At 37.5% G+C, this 25,701-nt stretch overlaps 1 protein-coding gene across 4 annotated transcripts in view; it reads right to left on the bottom strand.

Moving 5' to 3' along the window:
- Positions 1 to 25,701, bottom strand: part of LOC128016469 (Kv channel-interacting protein 4-like) — a 186,425-nt gene that overhangs the window by 59,246 nt on the left and 101,478 nt on the right. The window contains exon 1 of one of the 4 annotated variants that reach the window (XM_052600994.1): positions 22,413 to 22,806. The exons of the other annotated variants lie outside the window; for them this stretch is intronic. Within the exon in view, the coding sequence (XP_052456954.1) occupies positions 22,413 to 22,470 (58 nt within the window). The 5' untranslated portion in view covers positions 22,471 to 22,806. Of the gene's footprint in view, positions 1 to 22,412; positions 22,807 to 25,701 lie in introns of those variants that run through there. 4 annotated transcript variants of the gene reach the window in all.

Here is a 25,701-nt window from a genome sequence, read left to right as displayed (position 1 = left end):
AATTATAATTTTAACTGTAATGTGTTTCGTATTACATTAACAAATTTTAAATCAATACTAATACATACAAACACATACACAACATAGTTAGAATGCCATTGAAATTATATTTAATTATATATTAGTTTACCATAAATGTTTGTCAGTGACTTGAACCATATTTCAAAGACAATATTTATAATAAAAAGAAATTATGAAATTACGTATAAAGATTAAGTCAAATGGTTAAAATGCTCTAAAGTTCATTCAATATAAATTAAAACTACAATGCATTTATTTATCTGAAATTAACATGCAATTAAGTGTCAGAAACCTCATTCAGTTCACACTTAAGTATATTCTTTTAAAGCATATTTCCATAATAAGAGCACTTCTTTTTCACAATGTCACACAAACACACAGTAATGCCAAATTATCCTTACTATTACAATTATATTTAATTTGTAGTCTATTGTAATTAGATTTAAATTATTGCTTCTCTGTGCTTACCATCATAGCTCGCCTCTAAAAGTCCAAACTTCTCCAGAACCTTAACAAAGACAACAACCACAACCAGGACGGCAATCATCTCAAGTCCCTCCAAGCTGATCATGCTGACGCGGTCAGGTCATGCTTTGACCGCTGACCTCACTAGACACAGAGATCAGCCATCAGCATCATTCAAAGCTCCTGCATCTTCTCACTGAGAACAGAGGAGAGGAGAGCCGAGGGGGCGGAGAGCCATATTAAAGATGAGAAACACGGCAGAAGGAGGGACCTGGGTGGAAATCAGTGAAGAATGACAATAAAAGAAAGCATGAAGGGAAACATCAAATTAAAAATACAGACATAGAGGAAAATCCAGAGAGAAGCAAAGCCTGATCTTAAGCTCATAAAGCAGGTGAAATCTCTCTGAAACATCACTCTCCGGTTATCGTTCTGTAGATAACACCTGACGTGCAGGTAGTGAAGTGTCACAGCTGGGCCTGTGAAACTCATCTTCACACAAAAACATGGAGACACCTCAAGGCTCTGCCACATACACCATATGTTGTCAAGGAAACAGGTTTTTGTGGCAATTCGTGAAAAATGAACCCAACGGGACACAATGACTGACATTCAATCAGGACCACTTCCGTCAAGTATATTTATGTCAATTATAATTGCATACAGTTAGTGTTGGCGTTATGGTTATGTTCTGGGCAACACTCCACACGCCTGTCCATGCAGCCATGCTTGGACAGAGTGGGGAGAGCAGCAAACAAAATGTGAGAGACTGCTTCCAATGAAGAGAAAAAGAAAAAACAAAGTTAGATCGGATTACTGGTTCAATTGGTGGAGTTGGGGTTGGAAGAGGGAGTTAACTGCAAGCAGCAATGCGATGGAAGAGACACTGAAGAATGGGAATTTAAATAGACCGCAGGAGATGTCAAGACTGGATTGGCACACATCAGGAACAGCTGACTGTCAGCTGATGCAAGCGTGACTAACGTGACCTGACTGAACTAACGCGATGCTCGATTTCTTACCATGTAAATTCCAACCAGCATCAGAATTATTTATGTGGTATAATATTATGTATTTTAATTCACTTTTATTTTTATACTCCAAGTTTTTCATTTCATATTGACATTTTTTTTTTTATTTCAGCTTTATTATAATTAACAAAAGTTCCCTTTCAGACGGTCAATTTCAACGTTATGAATGGGATCTTTCCCGAGACCCAAATCACCTTTGAGTGGTACAAAACGAGCCAATGGTACACAAAGTACCTTGGTCTGCAGAATTTGCATTGTGAGCTCCACCCCACAGATTGGGTATATAAGGAGCAGCGCGAGAAACTCGCATTCAAGCTTGCGCTTCGGAGCCAAGCACATCGCTTGCTGCTTTCACCAGGGTGTTTACAACCGAGTCAGCTGGTGTTGTTGTGACGGCGTGATTCAGTGGTTCGTATGGGCTTCCTGCGACAGCTCCTTCGTTCCCCTGAGCGCTTCAACACCCCTGAAAGAGCTTTTTCCTTTTCACAAAAGAGTAACGGGACGATTTGCATCTTTTTAAAGATGTCATTTCACCCGTGTGTTTCTGGGTGCGGTTGAAACATCATTGCGAGAACATGACCATCTCGGCGTTGAGATCGAGACTCGATTACCTTAAAAGGTATAGAGTCCCCTCTGCCACCCCCCGTTCTAGCTCCTCTTCTCGTAAGAGGGCTACTTCGGCTGGTGGCCAGGGTGATCTGAGGGTAACTGTGTGGGCTTCCCCGACGAGCCAACCTCCTCGGGCCACACCACCCTCACATAAGCCGCAGCCGGTTGAGTTTTCGGATGAGTTTGCTGGACATCTCATTCGAAACCGTTCTGGCTTACAGAGCTGCGGGTCTGGCCACTTCTGCCCTGCATGCCATGGCTTCACTTCAGGTCTATCAGACCAAGCTGCTCCGGCAGCTGCATGAGGGCAGTGCTGACCCAGGGGTTTTGAAGGAGGCAGGTGACTTGAAGGAGGCAGGAGGCACTCCTGCTCTGCCACAGCAGCAGCCTTCACCCAGGCCACAGTGAGGAGATTGGCGCAGAAGGGCTGAGACAGGCGACTTGGAGTTGGAGACGTCAGCTCATCAGAAGATGGTAGCAGGTGGTAGCAGATGGTAGCACGACCACTCCTTCCCCAGGAGGAGGGCTGGGGGAGAATCCTTTATTCTCGTTTTCTTTTTGTTCCGCCACTGGCCCTGCGGCTGGTGGTACCCAAACCTTCACTAAAAGAGCTGTTTCCTCTACTTCCGGGTCCCAAGAGGCCACGAACGACAGTTGGCGATGTGCTTCCTTGCCGTTGGTACGCCTGTAGTCCCCTTGACCCCACTGGTTCGGTTTCTGGGAGCCTGGCTAGAGCTTGCCAGGCCTTCCCGCTGGCTCATCCGGACGCTCAGGCGCGGCTACATGATTCAGTTCGCCCAGAGTCCCCCCAGGTTTTGGGGTGTCTGCGCGACTATGGTGAAGATGCCCCTGTCATCCGTGTGGAGGTCGTGACACTGCTCGCAAAGGATGCGATAGAGCCGGTCCCTCCAGCCAACATGAAGTCCGGCTTTTACAGCCCTTACTTCATAGTAACCAAGGAGACAGGTGGGTTACGGCCAATCCTGGACTTGCGTGCCTTCAACTGAGCTCTGCACAGACTCCCGTTCAAGATGCTAACGCCCAAGCGCATTTTCAAATGCATTTGTCCGATGGATTGGTTTGCAGCGATCGACCTTAAGGACACGTACTTTCATGTCTCCATTCTTCCTCGACACAGACCATTTCTTCGGTTTGCTTTTGGGGCAGGCTTTTCAGTACAAGGTTCTCCCATTCGGGGTGGACCTGTCTCCCCGCATCTTTACAAATGTCGCAGAGGGAGCTCTGGCTCCTCTCAGGGAATAAGGTATCCCTATCCTCAACTACCTCGACGACTGGCTGATCCTAGCTCACTCTCGAGAGCGGCTGTGTGAGCACAGGGATCTGGGGCGCACAGTCACTGCTGAATTGCCTGAGAGAATTCGAGGGCAAGAGAGCGTTTACACTGAAACTGTTTCAGAGGCTCCTGGGGCATATGGCATATGGCCCTGCTGAAGGACAAGCACGTTCTGGTCCGTACGGACAACACTTCGACCATAGTGTACATCAACCATCAGGGTGGTCTACGCTCCCGTCGCATGTCACAACTCTCTCGCCATCTCCTCTCTTGGGACCTCACAGTGGTTCTATCGGCACTGCAGAGGGCTCCCTTCGAACCCTTGCTCTCAGTAGAGCTAAAGTTTTTTATCTTTGAAAACTGCGCTCCTGACGGCTTTGGCTTCGATGAAGAGGGTCGGGGACCTGCAGGCATTACGTGGACAGAACTCGGTGCCTTAGGACCTTAGGACAGCAGAAGGGAAAGCTGTCTCCAAGCAGAGGTTATCCCACTGGATAGTGTATGCTATTGTCTTGGCTTATCAGGCTCAAGACCTGCCATGCCCCCTAGGGGTGATAGCTCACTCAACTAGGAGTGTAGCTTACTTCTGCATGCTGGCATATGGCGCCTCGCTAACAGACATTTGTAGAGCTGCGTGCTGGGCGACACCTAACACATTAGCAAGATTTTATAATCTTTTTATAATTTTATAATCTCTGCTCGGTGTCAATCCCTTGTCCACTCCGCAGACTGGATGCGTGTGCTATTCCCCTCAGGTGAGTTCCTCAGTCAGAACTCTGGGTTCCTCCAGCAATGTTGATGTCCAGCACTTGCGTACATGCCCTTTGGTCAGCCCTGTGTGGGAATAGGTGCCTCCATGTGTTGTGATTCTCCCTTGCTGGGCAATCCCACGTGCGTATGTCCACAGGAAGTCTCTCCGCAGCATGTGTCTTTCCCTTGGCAAGCCCCTTGCCAGCTCTGTCATTGAAACTTCCACCCTGCACGCTGGGTACCTCAGAGTTCTTATGTATCACCACCTTGGTGGATACCTGCCTTCTGTAAGTCCTCCCACGGGCAGGCAGCCTGCTAGCCTACGTCCAGCTGGAATATGCTATGCAGTGTATTCTGTGTAAGCTATAGGCCCTCACTCATGCTGGCCTCACGACAGGGTGCTATCACTCACACGGGTCACTGGAAGACAGCCATGTGGCATTTTGTAAGGGACCCCATTCGTAACGTCGAACGTGACCGACTGTAAGGGAATGTCTTAGTTACGTACAGTATTGTTCAAAATAATAGCAGTACAATGTGACTAACCAGAATAATCAAGGTTTTTCGTATATTTTTTTATTGCTACGTGGCAAACAAGTTACCAGTAGGTTCAGTAGATTCTCAGAAAACAAATGAGACCCAGCATTCATCATATGCACGCTCTTAAGGCTGTGCAATTGGGCAATTAGTTGAATTAGTTGAAAGGGGTGTGTTCAAAAAAATAGCAGTGTGTGGTATTCAATCACTGAGGTCATCAATTTTGTGAAGAAACAGGTGTGAATCAGGTGGCCCCTATTTAAGGATGAAGCCAACACTTGTTGAACATGCATTTGAAAGCTGAGGAAAATGGGTCGTTCAAGACATTGTTCAGAAGAACAGCGTACTTTGATTAAAAAGTTGATTAGAGAGGGGAAAACCTATAAAGAGGTGCAAAAAATTATAGGCTGTTCAGCTAAAATGATCTCCAATGCCTTAAAATGGAGAGCAAAACCAGAGAGACGTGGAAGAAAACGGAAGACAACCATCAAAATGGATAGAAGAATAACCAGAATGGCAAAGGCTCAGCCAATGATCACCTCCAGGATGATCAAAGACAGTCTGGAGTTACCTGTAAGTACTGTGACAGTTAGAAGACGTCTGTGTGAAGCTAATCTATTTTCAAGAATCCCCCGCAAAGTCCCTCTGTTAAAAAAAAGGCATGTGCAGAAGAGGTTACAATTTGCCAAAGAACACATCAACTGGCCTAAAGAGAAATGGAGGAACATTTTGTGGACTGATGAGAGTAAAATTGTTCTTTTTGGGTCCAAGGGCCACAGGCAGTTTGTGAGACGACCCCCAAACTCTGAATTCAAGCCACAGTACACAGTGAAGACAGTGAAGCATGGAGGTGCAAGCATCATGATATGGGCATGTTTCTCCTACTATGGTGTTGGGCCTATTTATCGCATACCAGGGATCATGGATCAGTTTGCATATGTTAAAATACTTGAAGAGGTCATGTTGCCCTATGCTGAAGAGGACATGCCCTTGAAATGGTTGTTTCAACAAGACAATGACCCAAAACACACTAGTAAACGGGCAAAGTCTTGGTTCCAAACCAACAAAATTAATGTTATGGAGTGGCCAGCCCAATCTCCAGACCTTAATCCAATTGAGAACTTGTGGGGTGATATCAAAAATGCTGTTTCTGAAGCAAAACCAAGAAATGTGAATGAATTGTGGAATGTTGTTAAAGAATCATGGAGTGGAATAACAGCTGAGAGGTGCCACAAGTTGGTTGACTCCATGCCACACAGATGTCAAGCAGTTTTAAAAAAACTGTGGTCATACAACTAAATATTAGTTTAGTGATTCACAGGATTGCTAAATCCCAGAAAAAAAAAATGTTTGTACAAAATAGTTTTGAGTTTGTACAGTCAAAGGTAGACACTGCTATTTTTTTGAACACACCCCTTTCAACTAATTGCCCAATTGCACAGCCTTAAGAGCGTGCATATCATGAATGCTGGGTCTTGTTTGTTTTCTGACAATCTACTGAACCTACTGGTAACTTGTTTGCCACGTAGCAATAAAAAATATACTAAAAACCTTGATTATTCTGGTTAGTCACATTGTACTGCTATTATTTTGAACAATACTGTATGTAACCCTCGTTTCCTGTAGGAGGGAACGGAGACGTTACGTCCCCTTGTCACATCGCTGTTCCACTGATTGGCCGGGTCACTGGCTCGGCTCCTCAGTGAAGACCTGAATGCGATTTGCTCGCGCTGACCCTTATATACCCGTTCTGCGGGGTGGAGCTCACGATGCAAATTCCTGCAGACCAAGGTACTTTGTGTACCATTGGCTCGTTTTGTACCACTCGAAGATGACTGGGTTCTCAGGCAAGATCCCATTCGTAACGTTTCCGTTCATAATTACATTTTAATTATTATTTTCCAGACAGGAATTCAGCACTTGAACTTAAACTAAATTACAATCAGAACTGGTAACTTTTAAGTTTCTCATTTAATACTGACATTTTGTTTTATTTCAGCTTTATTTTAATGAACAAAAGCTTTTTTAGTTAACGATAATAACCCAATAATAATAATAAAAAAATTAAATTAAGTAAGTGAGCGGTAGGTAAGTTACAAATTGTGTGTTGGTAAACTGGAAGTAAAATTCAGTTAGCATCATAAAAAAAGATAATGATTTGTATTTGAAATAGATTTTAAATGGAATTATAAACAAATAATTTAATATACCAGCTGTATATAGTAATACATGTTTTTTCTCATTATGAATTCATATTTCAAATGTTAATATACTCAGAACATATACACATCTGTCTTGTGACATTTACATTTAATCTTTACATTTCAGGTGCAATAAATTCTTCTTCCTGCTATTCCGAGGCGATATATGTTCCAACACATTTCAATAGGAACTGATTCTTAAATGCTGAATTTTGGCAAACACTGTTATGCAAAGCTTTATCCAGCATGTTTTGTTTTCTCTATATCATCATCCATCACGCTGATTACTGAGGAGATGTCAAGCGTCTGATGATTACCATATGGCCTTTACAAAGCAACAAAATCTTTCTACTGTCTAGGCTTTACTTGCTACTTCCGGATCCATGTGAATGATTCGATCAAACGGCTCTAGAGAGAAACTGATTGTCATGAAAGGTTTCTTTTTCACCTAATCACATTATTGTGGAGGATTTGATTAGAACAAGAGAACTTTTGATTTTTCTGTTAATGAAGGTGTATTGTTTCGATTAAATTAAGCTTGCCAGAAATGGCAAGGTCATAGTGTCAGTAAACTGATTCATTCATCTTTTCTCTTTTGTACATTATGTCCTGAAAAAGGCCTTGTAACTTAGACCAGACCTTTAACAGCTGAAATGCCAAACGCCTCCCAAACATCTTGTCCCGTTAAAATATACTCATGATATAAATATACTGTAAAATATACTGCACTCAAATACATTATGTATGGTGTGACTTTATTTATATCATGCAAACAATAGCAAAAGTGATTTAATATCAAAGGGTTCATGTCATATGTATCTAAGTTAAAACAACTCATTGTACTTGGACAATAGAAACTAAAGCAGCTGCAAAAACAGTTCTGGAGTGAACTATGAAACAAAAATATAAAACAAATCATTTAAAATGAACCCAGAGAAGGAACATTATGTTCCCTTACCGAGTTCTATACGCGACAGAAGACAGTCGATTGTGACTACAGGAAAGAAGGATGGAGTTGCATGTATTTAAATTAGTGCTGTCAATCGATTAAAAAAAATTAACTAATTAATCGCACAATTTTTTAAAATTAATCGCGATTAATCGCGATTAATCGCAATTAAAAGACTGGAACTTTTTGGATATGTAAATGTAAAATGTAAATAATTAATGTAAACTCAAGACAAAGAAACTATTTAAATTCAAAATATGATTGTTTATTGGAATTTTTGTTTAACCTGTAACACAGATTTTCTCATGTAAACAACATACCTGCAATAAACCATCAATATCCTCCAAATTAACTGTTGGCTTGAAAGCCATATTTATTACAGAAATAAAAACACAGGCATGTAAGTACCATTTGAATTTCAAAACAATCAATGCCAATAAAAAACAAAAATGATTTCCATGTTGAATTCTAAGTGGACTGCAAAAAAATTCCAAAGTATAGTCATTGCCAGTGCTTTAAGTGGGCCTGTATGCACCGGTACTCAGTACCGCCACTTCCAAATATAGCTCTTGAGCTTACCGCCACCTCTCCGTGCGCCCAGAACGTGCTTGTAGCGTACCGGTACGCTCATTTGGACATCTGTTTTAATAGAGGTTTTAATCTTTTACCTGCACTGCCGATTTTCAGAGCGCCCTTCACAATGCAAGCTTCCTAATTCATCCCACCCAGAGCAGAAACTACATTACCCATTCACCCTTAAGTTATACAAGTGAATAGCACATGTATCGCTTTTCCCACTGTTAAGTGTCAACAACTCAACGTGGCCGGAGAAGGTGTGTGAAACTCGTTGTGAGTTATACTAAAGCAAAATCTTGAGTATTTATTGTCTGATAAACATTAAAAACTGTCTGCGGAGGTTGAGTCGTCCTGCAGCCCCCGCTGGCTGTTCATTGGCTGCAGCATCTTTTTTCTAAGTTCTAAAAAAATACCGTAGACGGCAAGGCACAAATTTAGATATTCATTTATCTAATTAATCTATAGCCTATGCACAAAGACAATATGATCTTTTTGTCCCCTTTTTGTTTTAAAGCTTGATGAAGAGAGAGAGCGCAAGTTGCTGCAGCTGCGAGGAGGACAGTGATGCACGCGTACAGGAGTGATTGACAGTTCGCGGCACTGTGTACAAAAAATACTCCGCTACACAATTATTTCCTTATTTCCGTTTAAGCTTATTAACGTTAGCGTTACAGAAAGGTCTGATTTACGCACTGTTACAGTCATTGTTTTTTTTTTTTTTAAACAATGACATTTGAGCTCATGATTTTAATGTTGCTGTTTCTTGTGGCAGACTAAATGAAGAGTAATGTTTCTTGTGGCAGACTGAAGAGTAATCCGGCAGAGTTTTATACTGAAACTTTCCGTCTAAAAGTCCTTCCTTGGTCTTATCCATATTTCTTTGCACGTTGAACACATATAGGCCACAACTGGAAATAAAAAAAACTGCAACCGCGTTAATTGCGTTATTTTTTTTAACGCGTTAAATATTTCAAATTAATCGAATGCGTTAACGCGCTAATTTTGACAGCACTAATTTAAATACATAATAATAATGATGATGATGATAAATGCCCATAATAGAATAACTAAAACTTAAACTAAATTAAAATGAAAACAACAACAACAAAAAAACTACAAAAATGTAAAATATTTTTTTAATTAATTGAAATAAAATGAAATCAAATGAAATATGAATATTAGATGAAAAACGTACATTTTGGAAACTAAACGCAATAAGCTGAATTGTTACAATTATTCAAAGAAAACTGGAAATAAAATAAATTAAAGCTTAAAATGTATAAAGAAAAAAAAATGTTACAAAAGCATAACATAATTACTTTAAACTTTAAAATTAATTTCAAGTGAAAACTAAAATATAAAAATAAAAGCTAGTTCAGAATATTAATAAATACTATAAAATGACACAATATAAATACTATAATGTATTGGTATTTCCAATTAATCACTTGAACCACTTCACAAAACAACTTGAATCAAAAGATCATGAAAATGGTAAATGGACTGCATTTATATAGCGCTTTCAACAGACCACATGGCCATCCAAAGCGCTTTACAAGTTGCCTCACATTCACCCATTCACACACTCATTCATACACTGACTGCGGTGTCAGCCATTCAAGGCACCATCCAGCTGGTCTACAAGTAAAAAGGTTTCATCACAATATAAAGACTTTTCAATAAGAAACATTCTTCACTCATACAGTATAATAATTTCCAACATAGCCAGTCATGTGCAGCAAACGGCACAAACTGAGACTACAGGTTAGCACAACCAGCTTCTGATTGCTCCACGAGCATCCGGTGCATTTAATTACTCCTCATATTGTGCTCAAGCATGTTACATGTGCATGCATGAAAGAACACACACAGAGCTATTCCCTCTTATTCAGATGGCTCTATGATCTCCTGAAATACACATCTACAAATCAAGATGTTTTTGAAAGCCTAGTATCCATAGGAACACCGAAAACAAAGGGATCCATACATAAGCACAGAGGCGGAGGCGTCTTCATACACACAATATGCCCATGTGAAAATCTTCCATTCACACTCCCCTTTCACTTCACACAGGAGAAAAAGAAAGAAACCTGTTTCACACACACACACACATACACACACACAAAGACTGTCCTGTCCGAGTGATTAAATTAGCGAGCTGCACAAAGACTGCCATCAGTGCCGTGAGCTATATTTGGAGGGAGCTCAGCTGTTACAAATAAAGGGTAACAGATAACCCTAATGGCAGCGGCCACAAGCAACTACACAGAGGTCATTGCTATGAGCAGCACACGATTACTTAGTTTTTTAGTTTTTTTTTTGGTTAAGTTTCCATCATGAAAAATGCAAAGCTGAAGAATGACAAATGGTTGTAGACGTCAGCAGAAGTGAAAAGTGAATGACACACTTCGGCAAAATCAGTTAATATAGAGAGATTTCACTTCAACAGGAGATTGTTCGAGATTACTGGAGGCTGAAGGTCAAATCACTCTTTAGACCAGCAGTTCTCAAGCTTTTTGACTTATGATAAAGCTGTTTTTTTTTCTAATGCTATTATTATTATCATCATCATTATTATTATTAATATTAACAGAATATATATATATATATATATATATATATATATATATATATATACAGTATATATATATATATATATATATATATATATATATATATATATATATACAGTATATATATATCTATATATATATATATATCAGTTTACATCTAGATTATATGTTTTTATGGAGGGGTTTTTTTCATCTTGGGTTTTTTTTTTTTAGATCTTGCAATTCTGAGAAAAAAAAATAGAATTATAAAATATACATTTATAAATTCAAGAAAAATGTCAATTGTGAGTTAATTGTGATATAAAAAGTTGCAATTCTTTCTTTTCTTTTACTGTGTTGCAGATAGTTTTTAATATTTTCATTCTGAGGTCATTATTTTATAATATTATATACATACATACATACACACACACACACACACACACGTTTTTGTGAAAAGTGGGGACATCCCATAGGCATAATGTTTTTATACTGTACAAACTGTATATTCTATGGCCCTAAACCAACCCTACACCTAACCCTCACAGGAAACTTTGTGCATTTTTACTTTCATTCTTTAAAAAATTTAAAAAATCATTCTGTATGATTTATAAGCGTTTTGAAAAATGGGGACATGGGTTATGTTCATACCCATGTCATTATACAGAGTTGTATCCTGATATGTCAAAAAGACACACACACACACACACACACACACACACACACACACACACACACACACATATATAAATATATATATATATGGTTAAATGTATTAAAAAAAAATCATTGTGTATAGCCACCATTCATCAGTTTGTCAGTTCAAGGCAGGTTATAATATATACCACCTACAAACCCGAGACAAAAAACTATTCTTGCTGTGTGACCCCTAATCAGTTTAGCATTGGATTCTTAACACTTGATGAATGTGCCTGCAACCAGAAAGTTCTATGGCTGTAAAACTTAATATCTTCAATAATTCAGTAATATTCTTATAGACTATTAGGGGGAATATTCTTTAATTTTTAATGATCTATTATTGTATTATTATTATTATTATTATTATTTTTATTTATTTTTTTTATTAACTACACTGGCACTTGTTAATGTGACAAACATTCACATCTCACATCACATCTATTAAATGGAGCCAGCAGATTTAGTACAACAGGATTTTGCTGCCCCCAAGTGACTAAAACTGAGAAGAGCAACATGATTTAATAACATAGCAGTTCAGCAAACACAGCAGCTCAGGTTCAGTCATTATGAAACATTCAGCTCTCAAAAGAGTACACATGTTATACAGAAAAGTAGAAGAGGCTAAAGCAGTTTCACCTGATTTCTGTCTTATTTCATACTCAGTATTTCTGCTGTTGGTTGGAAAAGCTTTTCAGGCATTCGGTGACGTAAAAAGGACTTAATCAAGTACACAACGGACAACCAGATGATGTGGTCTGGCACAGTAAGTGCTCTAGTTGCAGTGTTTGCCAGCTGCTGTTGCTGTACATTACAGGAAATTAATAAATTGTTCAGTCAATGCAAAAAAAATAAAAATAAAAATAAAAAAAAGCAAATTCAAAAAACAAAGGAAGAAAGAAAGATTTTTTTTTTATTAAGATCCAAAAGTAGGTCCTTGTTATATATATATATATATATATATATATATATATATATATATATATATATATATATATATATATATATATATATATATATATATATATATATATATATACATATATATATATATATATATACTCAGATTGAGTTGGGGAGGTCATTCCACCAGAAGGGAACATTTAATTTAAAAGTCCGTAAAATAGACTTTGTGCTTCTTTGGAATGGGACAATCAAGTTGTGTCAATCAAGCAAGAGGGCATATAAGTCTGAAGTTATGAATTTAGGTTAAGGGGTGCAGAGCCAGTGGTGGTTTGTATGCAAACATCAATGCCTTGAATTTAATGCGAGCAGCTATTGGTAGCCAGTGCAAATTGCTAAACAGTTATGGTGTGCGTTCGTTCCAGCTCATTAAAAATTTTAGTTGCTGCCACGTTCTGGATTAATTGTAAAAGTTTCTTATGAAAGAATATAGCAATAGTCCAGTCTGGACAGAACAAGAGCTTGAACAAGGAGTTGTTCTGAAAAAAAAAAGAGCTTGATCTTCTTGATGTTGAATAAAGCAAATCTGCAGGACTGGACAGTTTTAGCAATGTGGTCTGAGGAAGTCAGCTGATCATCAATCATAACTCCAAGGTTTCTAGCTGTTTTTGAAGGAGTGATGGTTGATGTGCTTAACTTGACGGTGAAATTGTGATGAAACGATGGGTTTGCTGGAATCACAAGCAGTTCTGTCTTGGCAAGTTTGTGTTGAAGGTGATGGTTCTTCATCCAGTAAGAAATGTCTGTTAGGCAAGCTGAGATGCGAGCAGCTACCGTCGGATCATCAGGATGGAATGAGAGGTAGAGTTTAGTGTCATCAGCATAGCAGTGGTATGAAAAGCCATGTTTCTGAATGACAGAACCTAATGATGCCATGTAGACAGAGAAGAGAAGTGGTCCAAGAACTAAGCCCTGAGGCACCCCAGTAGTGAGATGTTGTGACATGGACACCTCACCTCTCCAATATACTTTAAGGACCTATCTGATAGGTAAGACTCAAACCATTGAAGTGTGGTTCCTGAAATGCCATTTGCCCGTAGGGTGGACAGGAGGATCTGGTGGTTAACCGTGTCAAAAGCAGCGGACAGATCAAGCAGGATAAGTACTGAAGATTTGCCATTCTTCAGCAATTGAGAGCAAGGCAGTCTAAGTTGAATGTCCACTTCTGAAGCCAGATTGGTTGCAGTCAAGGAGGTTGTTGTGTGTGAGAAATGCAGAGCCTCTTAAGTTGTGGAGGAATATCAGCCTGTCTAAATGTTAAAAAAAAAAAAAAAAAAAAAAAAAAAAAAAAATATATATATATATATATATATATATATATATATATATATATATATATATATATATATAGTGCTTAAAATATGCTCTTAAATATAAGATTTTGTATCAGTCCCTGTTGGTACGGTATATGTGAATGTTTTCATTTGAAAAATGGGAAGAGTTGATAATTACTAAGGATCTAGAATGTGCTCGAGCAATAATTTGATGACAGCACATGAGAAAGTTCCAGTCTCAGACAGCAATTTACAATTTCAAGGACGTTGTAAATGAACAGCATGATCTCTCTGAAGAAACTTGGGAATTTGATCTCAAGAGTGAGTGTGAGGCTTTGGTGTGTATGTCTAAACATAACAGGGAAGCATAAAAACTGATTGGATCTCCCAATTAGCATTTATGGCTTATTTAACTGTCTGCACACAAGCATCACTTTACTGTACATAAGCATGTGCAACATCAATAAACTGAACAAAGTGTTGGTGTACTACAGCTCAAATGCCAAACTTTTTTCTTGTTGAACAAAATTCGATACTTTTTTATTATTTTTTTTAAAGCTACACAACATCTTAGCATGTATGGCTACATAAGCGTAACCAAGCCTCTCTATTAGTACGTGATCGGACACTATAAGGAGATCACAGTCGTTAATCCAAAACCAAATGTGTCATTTAAAGGCCTCTTATTGATCTCTATGAAGAGCCATGATTAATTCTGAAAAAAAATGCATTTGAAAGTCACAAGGGAAAAGGAGTGAATGAACACAGACTTCTGACCAAAGGACCCAAAGGGCTTTTGTCTGCAAGCACAACCCAATTTAAATGCTAATTTAACCACTTCTTTAAACCACTCTTAGACAGTTTATTAACATATATACACTGGGTAGTGTTAAGTTAAATAAAGTCATTTACCTTAAGAGTTTTGCAAGTTAGATTAAAATATAATGAGAAAATGAGAAATCATGACTAGAATAAAGAGATGAGAAGAATATGATCCATCAACAGTTCTCAAATCTACATTCCTCAGATTGAAGTGTGGACTGCATTAATATTCATCTCAAATGCTCAATAAAGAATCAATACTGAAGTTTGATTATCAAGCTAATGATTTGTATGAGCTGGTTCATTTTATTGAATCTAAAACATACAACATAAGTGTTTACAGCAAGTCTGATTCCCAAACAAATGACTTTCATGATATAGTTATTTTTCACAGGCTCAAAACATAAAGAATAGAGAAGTCCAGTTCATGAGTGAAGGACTCTTGTGACATTTTTTTTTTATTATTTTATTTTTTTTAGTGAATCAAAAGCGTAAAGATGACTGAAGTTTGATTTCCAAAAGAAAGACACTTATTAGCTGTTTCTTTTAGTGAATCACAAATACTGAAATAGTTAATTAATCGTTTAGAGCTTTTTCTCAATTACTCTGACTCACTTACTGAACTGCAATGCTGTGCAATGGATGCTTTGTTACAGTTTACTGTACATTAATTAATTAATAAAATCAGTGTTTTCATTGTTGACTAATCTAAACCTAAAACTATTTGTTTTAGCGAAAACATTTTTTTTTTGGCTAAAATTGGTTTAGGTAAAAAAAAAAAAATTAAGTTGAAGGGCCCTATTTTAACGATCTAAACACAAAGTGTAAAGCACACGGCGCAGATGCACTCAGGGCGTGTCAAAAATCCACTTTTGCTATTTAATGACGGAAAAACGGTTGGCGCACCCGGGCACATGGTCTAAACGGGTTGTCCCGTAATGGGTGTTTTTAGGGTGTAACATGCAATAAACCAATCAGAGTCTCGTCTTCCATTCCCTTTAAGAGCCAGTTGTGCAGAATTTGGCAAGCGCAAAGACAGAACCCGTCTCCGAGATGAAACGGAGCTGCTCGTGTGAATGCAAATAGATAGCCTTATTCTGATACATGCTTGTTTGTTTTAATTTTATTTTTGAAATTATCACAGATTTTTATTTATTTCTTGTTCATGTAAGCTGATAATTTGTACAAACCAGCCCTAATTGTGACAAACAGCATGCCGGTTTTAAGTGGTTTCTATTTCCGTGCCATGGGCTGGCGTCCACTGTAAATCTCATCGGTCCAGAATCCTGCTCCACATAACCGTACATACAGAATGTGAACTTCTGATTGGCTGTAATAGTGTCGCATCGCGCCGCAGTTTAATATTCAGTGTGGAAGATAAATTGTGTGTCATTGCAAACTTGTCACATCATGCCTGGTTAGGACATGGAGCAAGACTTTCTCCTCTGTGTTGTTAAATTAAGGCAGCACCTGTTCAGTATGACCAATGATCTCTTAATGGTCTGCACCTGACCTATCAAAGGCTTGGTCTTTGTGAAGGTATGAAGCTAATGGAAGGAAACTTCACCATTAAAAAAAAAAAAAGAAAAAAAAATGTGTTAATATAGTACAAAATAAATACCACATTCATGTACTACTACATAACAGCATTCAAATTTCCAATGTACAGTACTTTAAAGTATAGTATAATATAGTTTCTCTATGGCACAGTTTTAGTCAGTTTTGTTACTATAAAAATTGTACTATGATTTCTTTCTAACCATTAGACCACGACTTCCCCACAAAACAAAACATAACACCAACGCAGAACAAGACATTGACAAAGAACAAGACAAAAATGTAAAATAACAGCACAAAACAATACACAACACAAAAATCAACACAAAAGAGCACAGCAGAACACAAAAAACTAAACAAAATAGAAAAACAACAACAAAACAGAACACCACAACTAAACCCAAAAAATCGAACCCTAACAGAAACAAAAGAAAAACAGACAACAACATGGGACACAACAAAAATGAAAAACAAAACAGAAAAACTAAAAACATACAAAACAGAAAAAACAACACACAACAGAACTAAAAACAAACCAAAACAAAACAAAAAGAGCACAGTACAAACAGGAACAAAATCAAAACACAACCCAACTAAAACAAAATTCTAAACAAACAACTGAAAAACAACACAACAAAACAAAAAATAACACACACACAAAACAAAAATAAAACTGAAAAACAACGAAACAAAAAACTAAAACACATTAACACACACGTGCAAAACAAAACAGAAAAGCAACATTTTTAAAAATATTTTGTAAAATATGTTCCACAGAAGAAGGAAAGTCGTAAAGGTTTGGAACAACATGAAGGTGAATAAAGAGCCCAGTTTCATGAAAATTCATACCAATAGGATGATTTTCTGTTTGTATTTGGTGTGCTATTTTTATGCAGAAATGGACTTTGGTGTGCATTCAGTATACAGTTCTTGCGTGCATATGATACGCAATTTGGCATATTACGCACCTACACTCCACAAATCTAACCACTGTGTATCATATGCATGCCAAAGTCGATTTCTGTGTATAAGTAGCTCGCCCAATAGAAACCGAAATCATGCTATTTGAAATCAACCTTCATGAGATTGGGTTAGAATAAATTATGAGAGAATTAACATTTTTGGCTGATCTATCCCTTTCAGTATTGTCTTGATGGATTGGGTGTGGTTGTAAACAGGATGTTATTGCATCTTTTCCACTGGTCATCATAGCCTGCAACATGTTAATTTGACCCTTGGCAAAACGTTTGGCTGCGTGGGTATAGAGAGTCATGCATAGCTCCTAGTGACAGCTGCTCTCCTGGCGGTGGGCACGGAGTCGTGTCTGTTCTGTTTGCCCTGTTTATAAGTGTAAACACCAGAAGGGCCAGGACTGAAGTGGAGCCAGAAGCACATCATACTCACTCTCCTGCAGACAACTAGAAAAACAAAATCAATTAGCAAACACACTGAGAGAACAGCTAGTGTCTCCTGACAACGCTGAGACAGGATCCTTCTGCCATGTGTCATCACACACAAAACACACGAGTTCTCCTGGATGAAGAAGGACTCTGTGCTCTTAGTGCACTTCAAAAGCACAAGTATATTTCCTCTCATGTAGAGGGATGGATGCTTTTGTCAGAGCAGCGCTGGTTAAATAGAAGCTCTTGTGACGGCGGACCGACAGGCTGCTAAATGAATGGCAAGCATTAGTGTGGAGCTGGAGTGGCTGGAAAGCCTTCTGTTCAATGTTTCTGAAAGCAAGCAGGCACAATCATCAAAGCCCCCTGGATGCACACTTATGACCATCTGAAATACTCACAAGTGGACACACACACACTCGACACACGCTCTTTTCTTCATGTTCATGAGTCACTCTCATAGAAGTGCACACAAAAGCCCTTCTGAAATGCAACAGACTGAAATATTAAAACTTCGCTCTGGAAAATGTCACAGGGGAACACTGCCGTATTATTTCAAACAAAATGGTGAAACGAGCAGATGAAAAAGAAAGGCCGATAAGGATATTTCATCACCGGTTTGGACTCAAAGAATCAGCATGCAACAATTATGCAACAATAAAGTTTATAGGCTTTTAAGGTTTCAGAGGAGCATGGTTCGTTTAATGCTGCTCTATTCTAAATGATTGAATGGTTTGCTCTGGTTTTAAATGCAGTGTTGTAAGAGTGACTAATCACTCGCAATGACGTCATAACACGGATTGGATATAATTTTCATGGAGAAAAAAAGTCTTTCACTCTTTTAGGAGGTACTGGTGAAACATCTACTAAAATATAACAAGCAATTTTTTAATTTTAATTTTTAAATGTGAGCAATTTTCATAAAAAAGCAACATTTTGACCAAAAAGCTGATAAAACTGCATTTTTGTCAGTGACTCTGGATCGGATTCAAAATGATGATCAAAACAGATCGATCACTTCCATCAACACCTTCAAAGCTAAAGTTCTACTTTTCTCGGTAAAATATGCTGTTCTGATTTATGCTGTTTAATGTTTGATTGCATTGCATTTCATTTTTTTTTTTTAGCTATGCATCTACTTTTGTATGCAATCGTTTGTTTCTGCTTCTTCTTTGCCTGTGTTTGATCCAGACATTCAGTTCATTATCAGAGGATGAATACCATAACAGAGAACACACAGAAATATGGAAAATTCCATTAGTGGCAGGGAAAGAGTTAACAGTATATGTCAGAGGTTCTCAACTCTGGCGCTCAAGATCCACTTTCCTGCAGAGTTTAGCTCCAACCTTGATCAAACTTGCCTGCCTGTAACTTTCTAGTACACTGTATATGTCGCTTTAGATCACTGCAGTATAAAGACAATGCCATGGTACCAAAAGCATGGTAATACTGTGGTACCTTTTAGTATTTTGTTGTTAGTGTAATAAATCATCCAGCATTCTCCTCTAGCAGCAGAATGTCTCCACAATAACAAGCTACACGCAGTTCAGATAAACTTAGTCCAAACAGACCGCTGCGCTCCCAGTGTGGGAATCTGGGTTCCTCTGATTTCTGCTTACAATGCACAAAACTGTCTTCTTTATGATATATTGCCTGGGAGAAGGACCTGGGCTGCCCATTCATTTTATTCCCAACCTGTTCCACAAACCATCCATAAAATATAGGTTGGGAATGAGACACTAAATATAACTTTCTCTATAGATATAGCCGTTGTAAAGTTCCTCAACCTTCATATCCCAAAGCTGGAGAGATGAGAACTTGCTTATCTAAGCAGTAGTCTTCTTTAAAAAAAAAAAAAAAAAAAAAAAAAAAAACACAATCATCAGTTGAATGCTGTAACTACACTATATAACGATCAATTATGAACATTTTTCATCACCACTCTTAGGTTAAACTAGATATTGTCCTGTTGAGACTTATGTTGAAATCTGATGGGATAGAATGGAAAACTTCAGCTGAAAGTCACCTTTCCGGTCAGGAAAAACAACAGCCCAGTTTTCAATGTTGGATATTTATTTGCAGTTTCAGCAAATAATCAGAACAGCGTTCCAGAATTTTACCTTGACATCCAAATAAAATATTTGATTAAAAATGTAATTTAAAATGTAGTTTAAAATGTAATTTAATTTAATTTAATTTAATTTAATTTAATTTAATTTAATTTAATTTAATTTAATTTAATTTAATTTAATTTAATTTAATTTAATTGATTATGCTGTGATCTATTTTACAATACAAATGGTGTAGAAAGAATTTTCACTTAGAAATTGCCAGTAAAGAAAAAAAAAAAAAAAACCCAATAACAAAGTCTGCACAATCTACAATCTACAAAAATAAAATAAAATAAATAATAATAATAATAATAATAATAATAATAATAATAATAATTAAACAGGACTGGAATTGTATTTTTTTTTTTGAATAATTGCATTCCAATTAATAGTCTTTTTATTTTACTAAATTTTTTTCTGTTGATTCCATTACTAAAAAAGACAAACAAATTTTACATTGTTGTTAATTCAACATTAAGCTCCATAAACTGAAGGTGTGGCAAATATGTACATTTAAAAGAATTTTTTCAGCATTCCTACAGTACATTAAAAAAAAAAAAAAAAAACTGATATACTATATATATATATATATATATATATATATATATATATATATATATATATATATATATATATATATATATATATATATAGATAGATAGATAGATAGATAGATGTCTATGATGATGAGGTATTACAGTTACACAGATACAAATAAGTTTCCAGCACACATCTGGATCAGGATCACTTTAAGCCACACATGCAGTTTCAGGTTTGGGATATTAAACAAAACCAAAGCTCTGCCCCATTAACTCAGTGATGCAGTGAATAATCAGGACGGTGTACGTTTTAGAAACTTTTCTGGGATACCAGCTATTTTCACCCCCTTTTCGACTTTATGTAATGTATGTAATGTATTCTGCATTATGCAAATGTACGAACGAGTAATCTTAATCATTACAGGCATGATCCAGATATAAGACAGCTACAGACAGGAGACAGACAGTGTGTGTAAAGAGGACAAACGATTGCAGTGCCTCAGATTTGAAAACAATAAAAGACAAAATCACTGCATACAGTCCTAAACTCCACTGAAATGAGAGCAAAGTGCATGAAGGAGTGTGTGCCGTCAGATTTATGTGGAAGGTGAATGAGATTTAATTTCAAAGCTTGATGGCCTGGCAGATATTCAATAACGAGCTCCTATAAAATCAGGCCCCACATCACTAATGGTTAATACTGGAGATCATCCCTTTAGAGATTGAAGTTTGAAGGTGATTTTATATGTTCAAAAAATGAAAGAATATAGTCTTTTTTTTTTTTTTTGCAGAAAAAAGTAATTTGTTTTTCTACATAAATAAATAAAAAGGAGTATGTTTTGCAAGAAAATATCTTTTCAGCCTTTCTACTTCAAAATGTAATGTTCAATTTAAAGTGCTGTTTTGCATTTCTTTGTTGAATTTACAAGCAATATCTGAGAGAAAAACATTTCAAAGTAAAACATATTTTTCAGTTTATACTGCAGAAATCTTCATCTGATTATTCACAACCTCTCTTCCCCACAAGGAATCCTCTGTATTTCTTGGTAAAAGCCCCTGGTAGAGCACTTCTGAGAAACTCTCCCTTTGGAGCTCTTTGGCCACACAACAATAAAGCAGAAAACCATGCATCATTGCTGTGTGGTGGTGTACTCGCTCCTCAAGACGAAAGACAAAAAACACCCGCCGGAGGAAGACAACGTACATCATATTAAAATAGATATTTGAAATAAAGGCAAAATGGATACATTTGTTAGCTACATATTCATAAGACATTTGACAGCACATCTTTCAAAGTTATAAAACAAAGATTAAGTATATTTTACAAGAAAATACTCAAATTCAAAAGTCTTCCTACTTCAAAATGACGTTTAATGTAATGTGTTACTTGCAGTTTCTTTGAAATTAATTATTAAATTAACTAGCAATTTCCGAGTGAAAATTTATTCTAGAACATTTAAGACTGGTAGCACTTTAGTTTAGGGACCAACACTCACTATTAACTAGTTGCTTATTTGCATGCATATTACTAGCATATTAGCTGTTTATTAGTGCTTATAAAGCGCATATTAATGCTTTATTCTGCCTGACCATATTTTAGATCCCTTAATCGACTAAACTTAACAACTACCTTACTAACTATTAATAAGCATCAAATAAGGAGTTTATTGAGGGCGAAAGTCATAGTTAATAGTTAGATAATAACTAGGATCATTCCCCAAACTAAACTGCAACATTTTAACTGTATACATTTATTTTAATATAATATTATCAGCATAATAAATTGAGTAAAAAAAAAAAAGTCGTATTATTTAGTAATAATTTAATGCCACAATTAAACTCCACAAGTGTGTGCAAAACCTGATGATCATGTTCCTTAGCTTGATTTGAGACAGATCCAAAAATCACTACTTCACTACTTCTTATTCTATACCAGACTTTAAGGTAAATCTGTGTCTTATTGAACAAGTACAAATAGCATGCAATGCAAAATGTAATATCCTCTCCTGCATCATTTACAGCATCATCTCTGACTCACATAATGAAAGCGCTCTTTACTGCCTACCTGTCATTTTTCTCCTTTGTTTGGTTTGCAGAGAAAATATCACCATCAAAGCGCCCATGTTGCCCTCTCGCCCTCTATCTTAGTGCTTCACAAGCGGTTTCAGAGTTGTCCTGGAACAACTGTGGCTCTCCTCAAGTGCAGTTGAAGTCCAGCTTTATTCTTCACTCGCAGACACAAAGATCTCAAGGATGTCTCCAGCCGTCTCACCAGTTTTGATTCTGATCTCAACCAATGCCTCCGAGCCGCTCCACTTTGGCACAGTTGAACAGCAGTTTAATTAAGCTCCCTGCGTTCTCGTCGTATGCTCCGCTGCCGTGCCCCCTCTCTTTCAACAGATACTTCTTCACAGGAAATGAGGAAGAGGCGGGAGGGAGCAGCAAAACCAGGAGGAGGAGGGGAAAAGGGCACAGTGTGAACTGAGCACTGTTGCTGCCCGAGAGCGACCGAGCGACTCTGACTTCTGTTCGCTGGATGTTTTTAATTCAAGTGCACCAATCATGCTGGAGCAAGCAAAGCCGGCGCTCATTAAAATGACAGAGATTAATGCATAATAATATGTCTACTTCAAACCAGCAGTTTTCAGTGGCACACACCCTTAATTTAAACCGATACTTCTCCTGTTAGAAATAGAAAAAAAAAGCTCTATCAAAGAACCAGCATGGAGACTAGAAAATTGGTGGGCTGCTGCTAAACTGAAGTAACTTCTTCAGAAAAACATATTAATCTTTTTTTTTTTTTTAGTTTTCGGTATGTAAACAACAATTTGATCTTAATAAAACATGCGTGGTATATTGGTGTGGTAAATGCTATCTATATTTCTCTAACGACCCCCTGTAAAACCAGTCCTGTCCGAATAGGGCTTTTGAGTCCACTTAATCATGAATCTGGGAGGAAACAGTGAAACATGGGGCTTTCTCAGAAGTGAAGTTGGAATGGAAGTCAACTTCCACTGAATCTCAAACTGGGGGGTAAAGAACAGAAAGAAAGTCTCTTGAGCATCAAGAACAATGCCTCTAGTGCATTATGAGACACATTAGAATGCGATTTTCCACTGGCAAGTCTCTCTTCTTAAAGCTACTGATTAGCAAAAGGCAGAAATGATTGCCCATGAATGTGTGGGTGTGCAAATTGTGCAAAATTGATGCCAGTTCAAGCTGTTTCCTTCTCATTCTTGCAGCTGACAGATGACAGCTAATTTCTGACAAAAGGACATTTGAATCGCTCAAACATTACTCATTTCCATTTCTATAAAGTACTTTCAATTTCACATACTTTGGAATATATATATATATATATATATATATATATATATATATATATGTATGTATGTATGTGTGTGTGTGTGTGTGTGTGTGTGTGTGTGTGTGTGTGTGTGTGTGTGACCATGAACCACAGTCTTAAGTCGCTGGGGTATATTTGTAGCAATAGCCAAAAAAACTTTGAATGGGTCAAAATTATAGATTATCGTTTTTCTTTTTATGCCAAAAATCATTAGGATATTAATTTAAAGATCATGTTTCATGAAGATATTTTGAAAATTTCATACCATAAATATATCAACACAAAACATAAATGTGTTTTATTAGTAATATACTAAGAACTTAATTTGGACAACTTTAAAGGCGATTTTCTCAGTATTTAGATTTTTTTGCACCCTCAGATTCCAGATCCTAACAAGCAATAGATCAATAGAAAACGTATTTATTCAGCTTTCAGATGATGTAAAGATATTCCGTATTTTAGTATTTAGCTTACTGGATTTTTTTTTTTTTGTGCATACTGGCACTTCTGAAATGTTTTGCCGGTACTCAGAGTCAAAGCGTCATTGTCTGGTGAAATAACAGTATATACTGTAAATCACAGAACCAGGAGGGGTCACCTCTCATCTCGACAAACCACGTGAATGAATGCAAATGGAGTCTGTCTACCGCAGGTTTTGTCGCTTTTCCACTGTCTGGAGCTGACAGGGCCAATGCTTCATTTCCACTGTCGGACCAGCACTACTCTAAAAGCCCGCCCTTAACAAACCTTTCTAAAGTGACCGGCACACAACATCATTTCACCAGCGATGAGAAAATGAATGAAAGCTATTGCAAAATGAACTTAACAGAAGTTTCATCCTTATAAAGTTTAAAAAAAATCTCCTGCTTTGTGTCAGAAATGCGCATGAGTGATGCTAAATCCAACTAATTTAATTATTTCACATAAAATGAGATCGCACTGCTCCATTTATTTGTAATCACAAAAATGCATAACCACTCAATCAATTTAAGATCAAATGGCATACACATATAACACAATAGAAAAACAGTGATAAACACATATGAGCGTCATTTTCTGTTTGTAGCTGCCGTGTGTGTTGAGTTTGAGCTCCATCACGTTATTTTTTATCAACCATTTTTTTTCTTAAAAATCTGATTTATACACCTTCATTTTTTTCTATAATGTGTGAATATATCCTCTATCGTATTCTACAACAAAAACAATCAGAGCGCCTTGTTATCACTAGTTTTGTTTTGATTTCCCGAGTGCTATTTAGCTTATAGCGCGTTAGCATCGCCAGCGTGGTTGCTGCTAATCCCGCTTGCATTGCTAATAATCTATTCACACACATTACCATTGCTTTACTCACTGTTACTTGCTTTAATGGCGGATCTATGTCTACTAAGGTAAATCTGTGTCTTATTGAAAAAGTACAAATAGCATGCAATGCAAAATATAATATCCTCTCATGTAAGCTTTACAGCATCATCTCTGACTCACATAATGAAAGCGCTCTTTACTGCCTACCTGTCATTTTTCTCCTTTGTTTGGTTTGCAGTGAAAATATCACCATCAAAGCGCCCATGTTGCCGTATATACTGTAAATCACAGAACCAGGAGGGGTCACCTCTCATCTCGACAAATCACGTGAATGAATGCAAATGGAGTCTGTCTACCGCAGGTTTTGTCGCTTTTCCACTGTCTGGAGCTGACAGGGCCAATGCTTCATTTCCACTGTCGGACCTTTGAGTGTCGGTGAGGACAAGTTCTGAATGCAGCTCGAGCTGTAGGATGTGGAGAAGCAGATTCGTTACCTAAAGGTGAGGCAGGCCAAACTGAGATAGGGGAGCCATGCTGGAAACCTCCCAGCTGATGCTCACAAGTCCGGGGTAAGTATAAAGTGTGCTGCTAACAGACTTACCACTTCTAGTCCTTGTGTTTCTCTGCACAGGCCCATTGCACCCAGGATGCAATCTTCCCAGATGTCCTTCACTCCAGCGCCGAGACACCATGGATCCTTGGTGCA

Source organism: Carassius gibelio, chromosome A7 (assembly GCF_023724105.1).
Source record: "Carassius gibelio isolate Cgi1373 ecotype wild population from Czech Republic chromosome A7, carGib1.2-hapl.c, whole genome shotgun sequence".
Classification (NCBI taxonomy): Eukaryota; Metazoa; Chordata; class Actinopteri; order Cypriniformes; family Cyprinidae; genus Carassius; species Carassius gibelio.
This window is presented reverse-complemented; position numbering and strand designations above follow the sequence as displayed.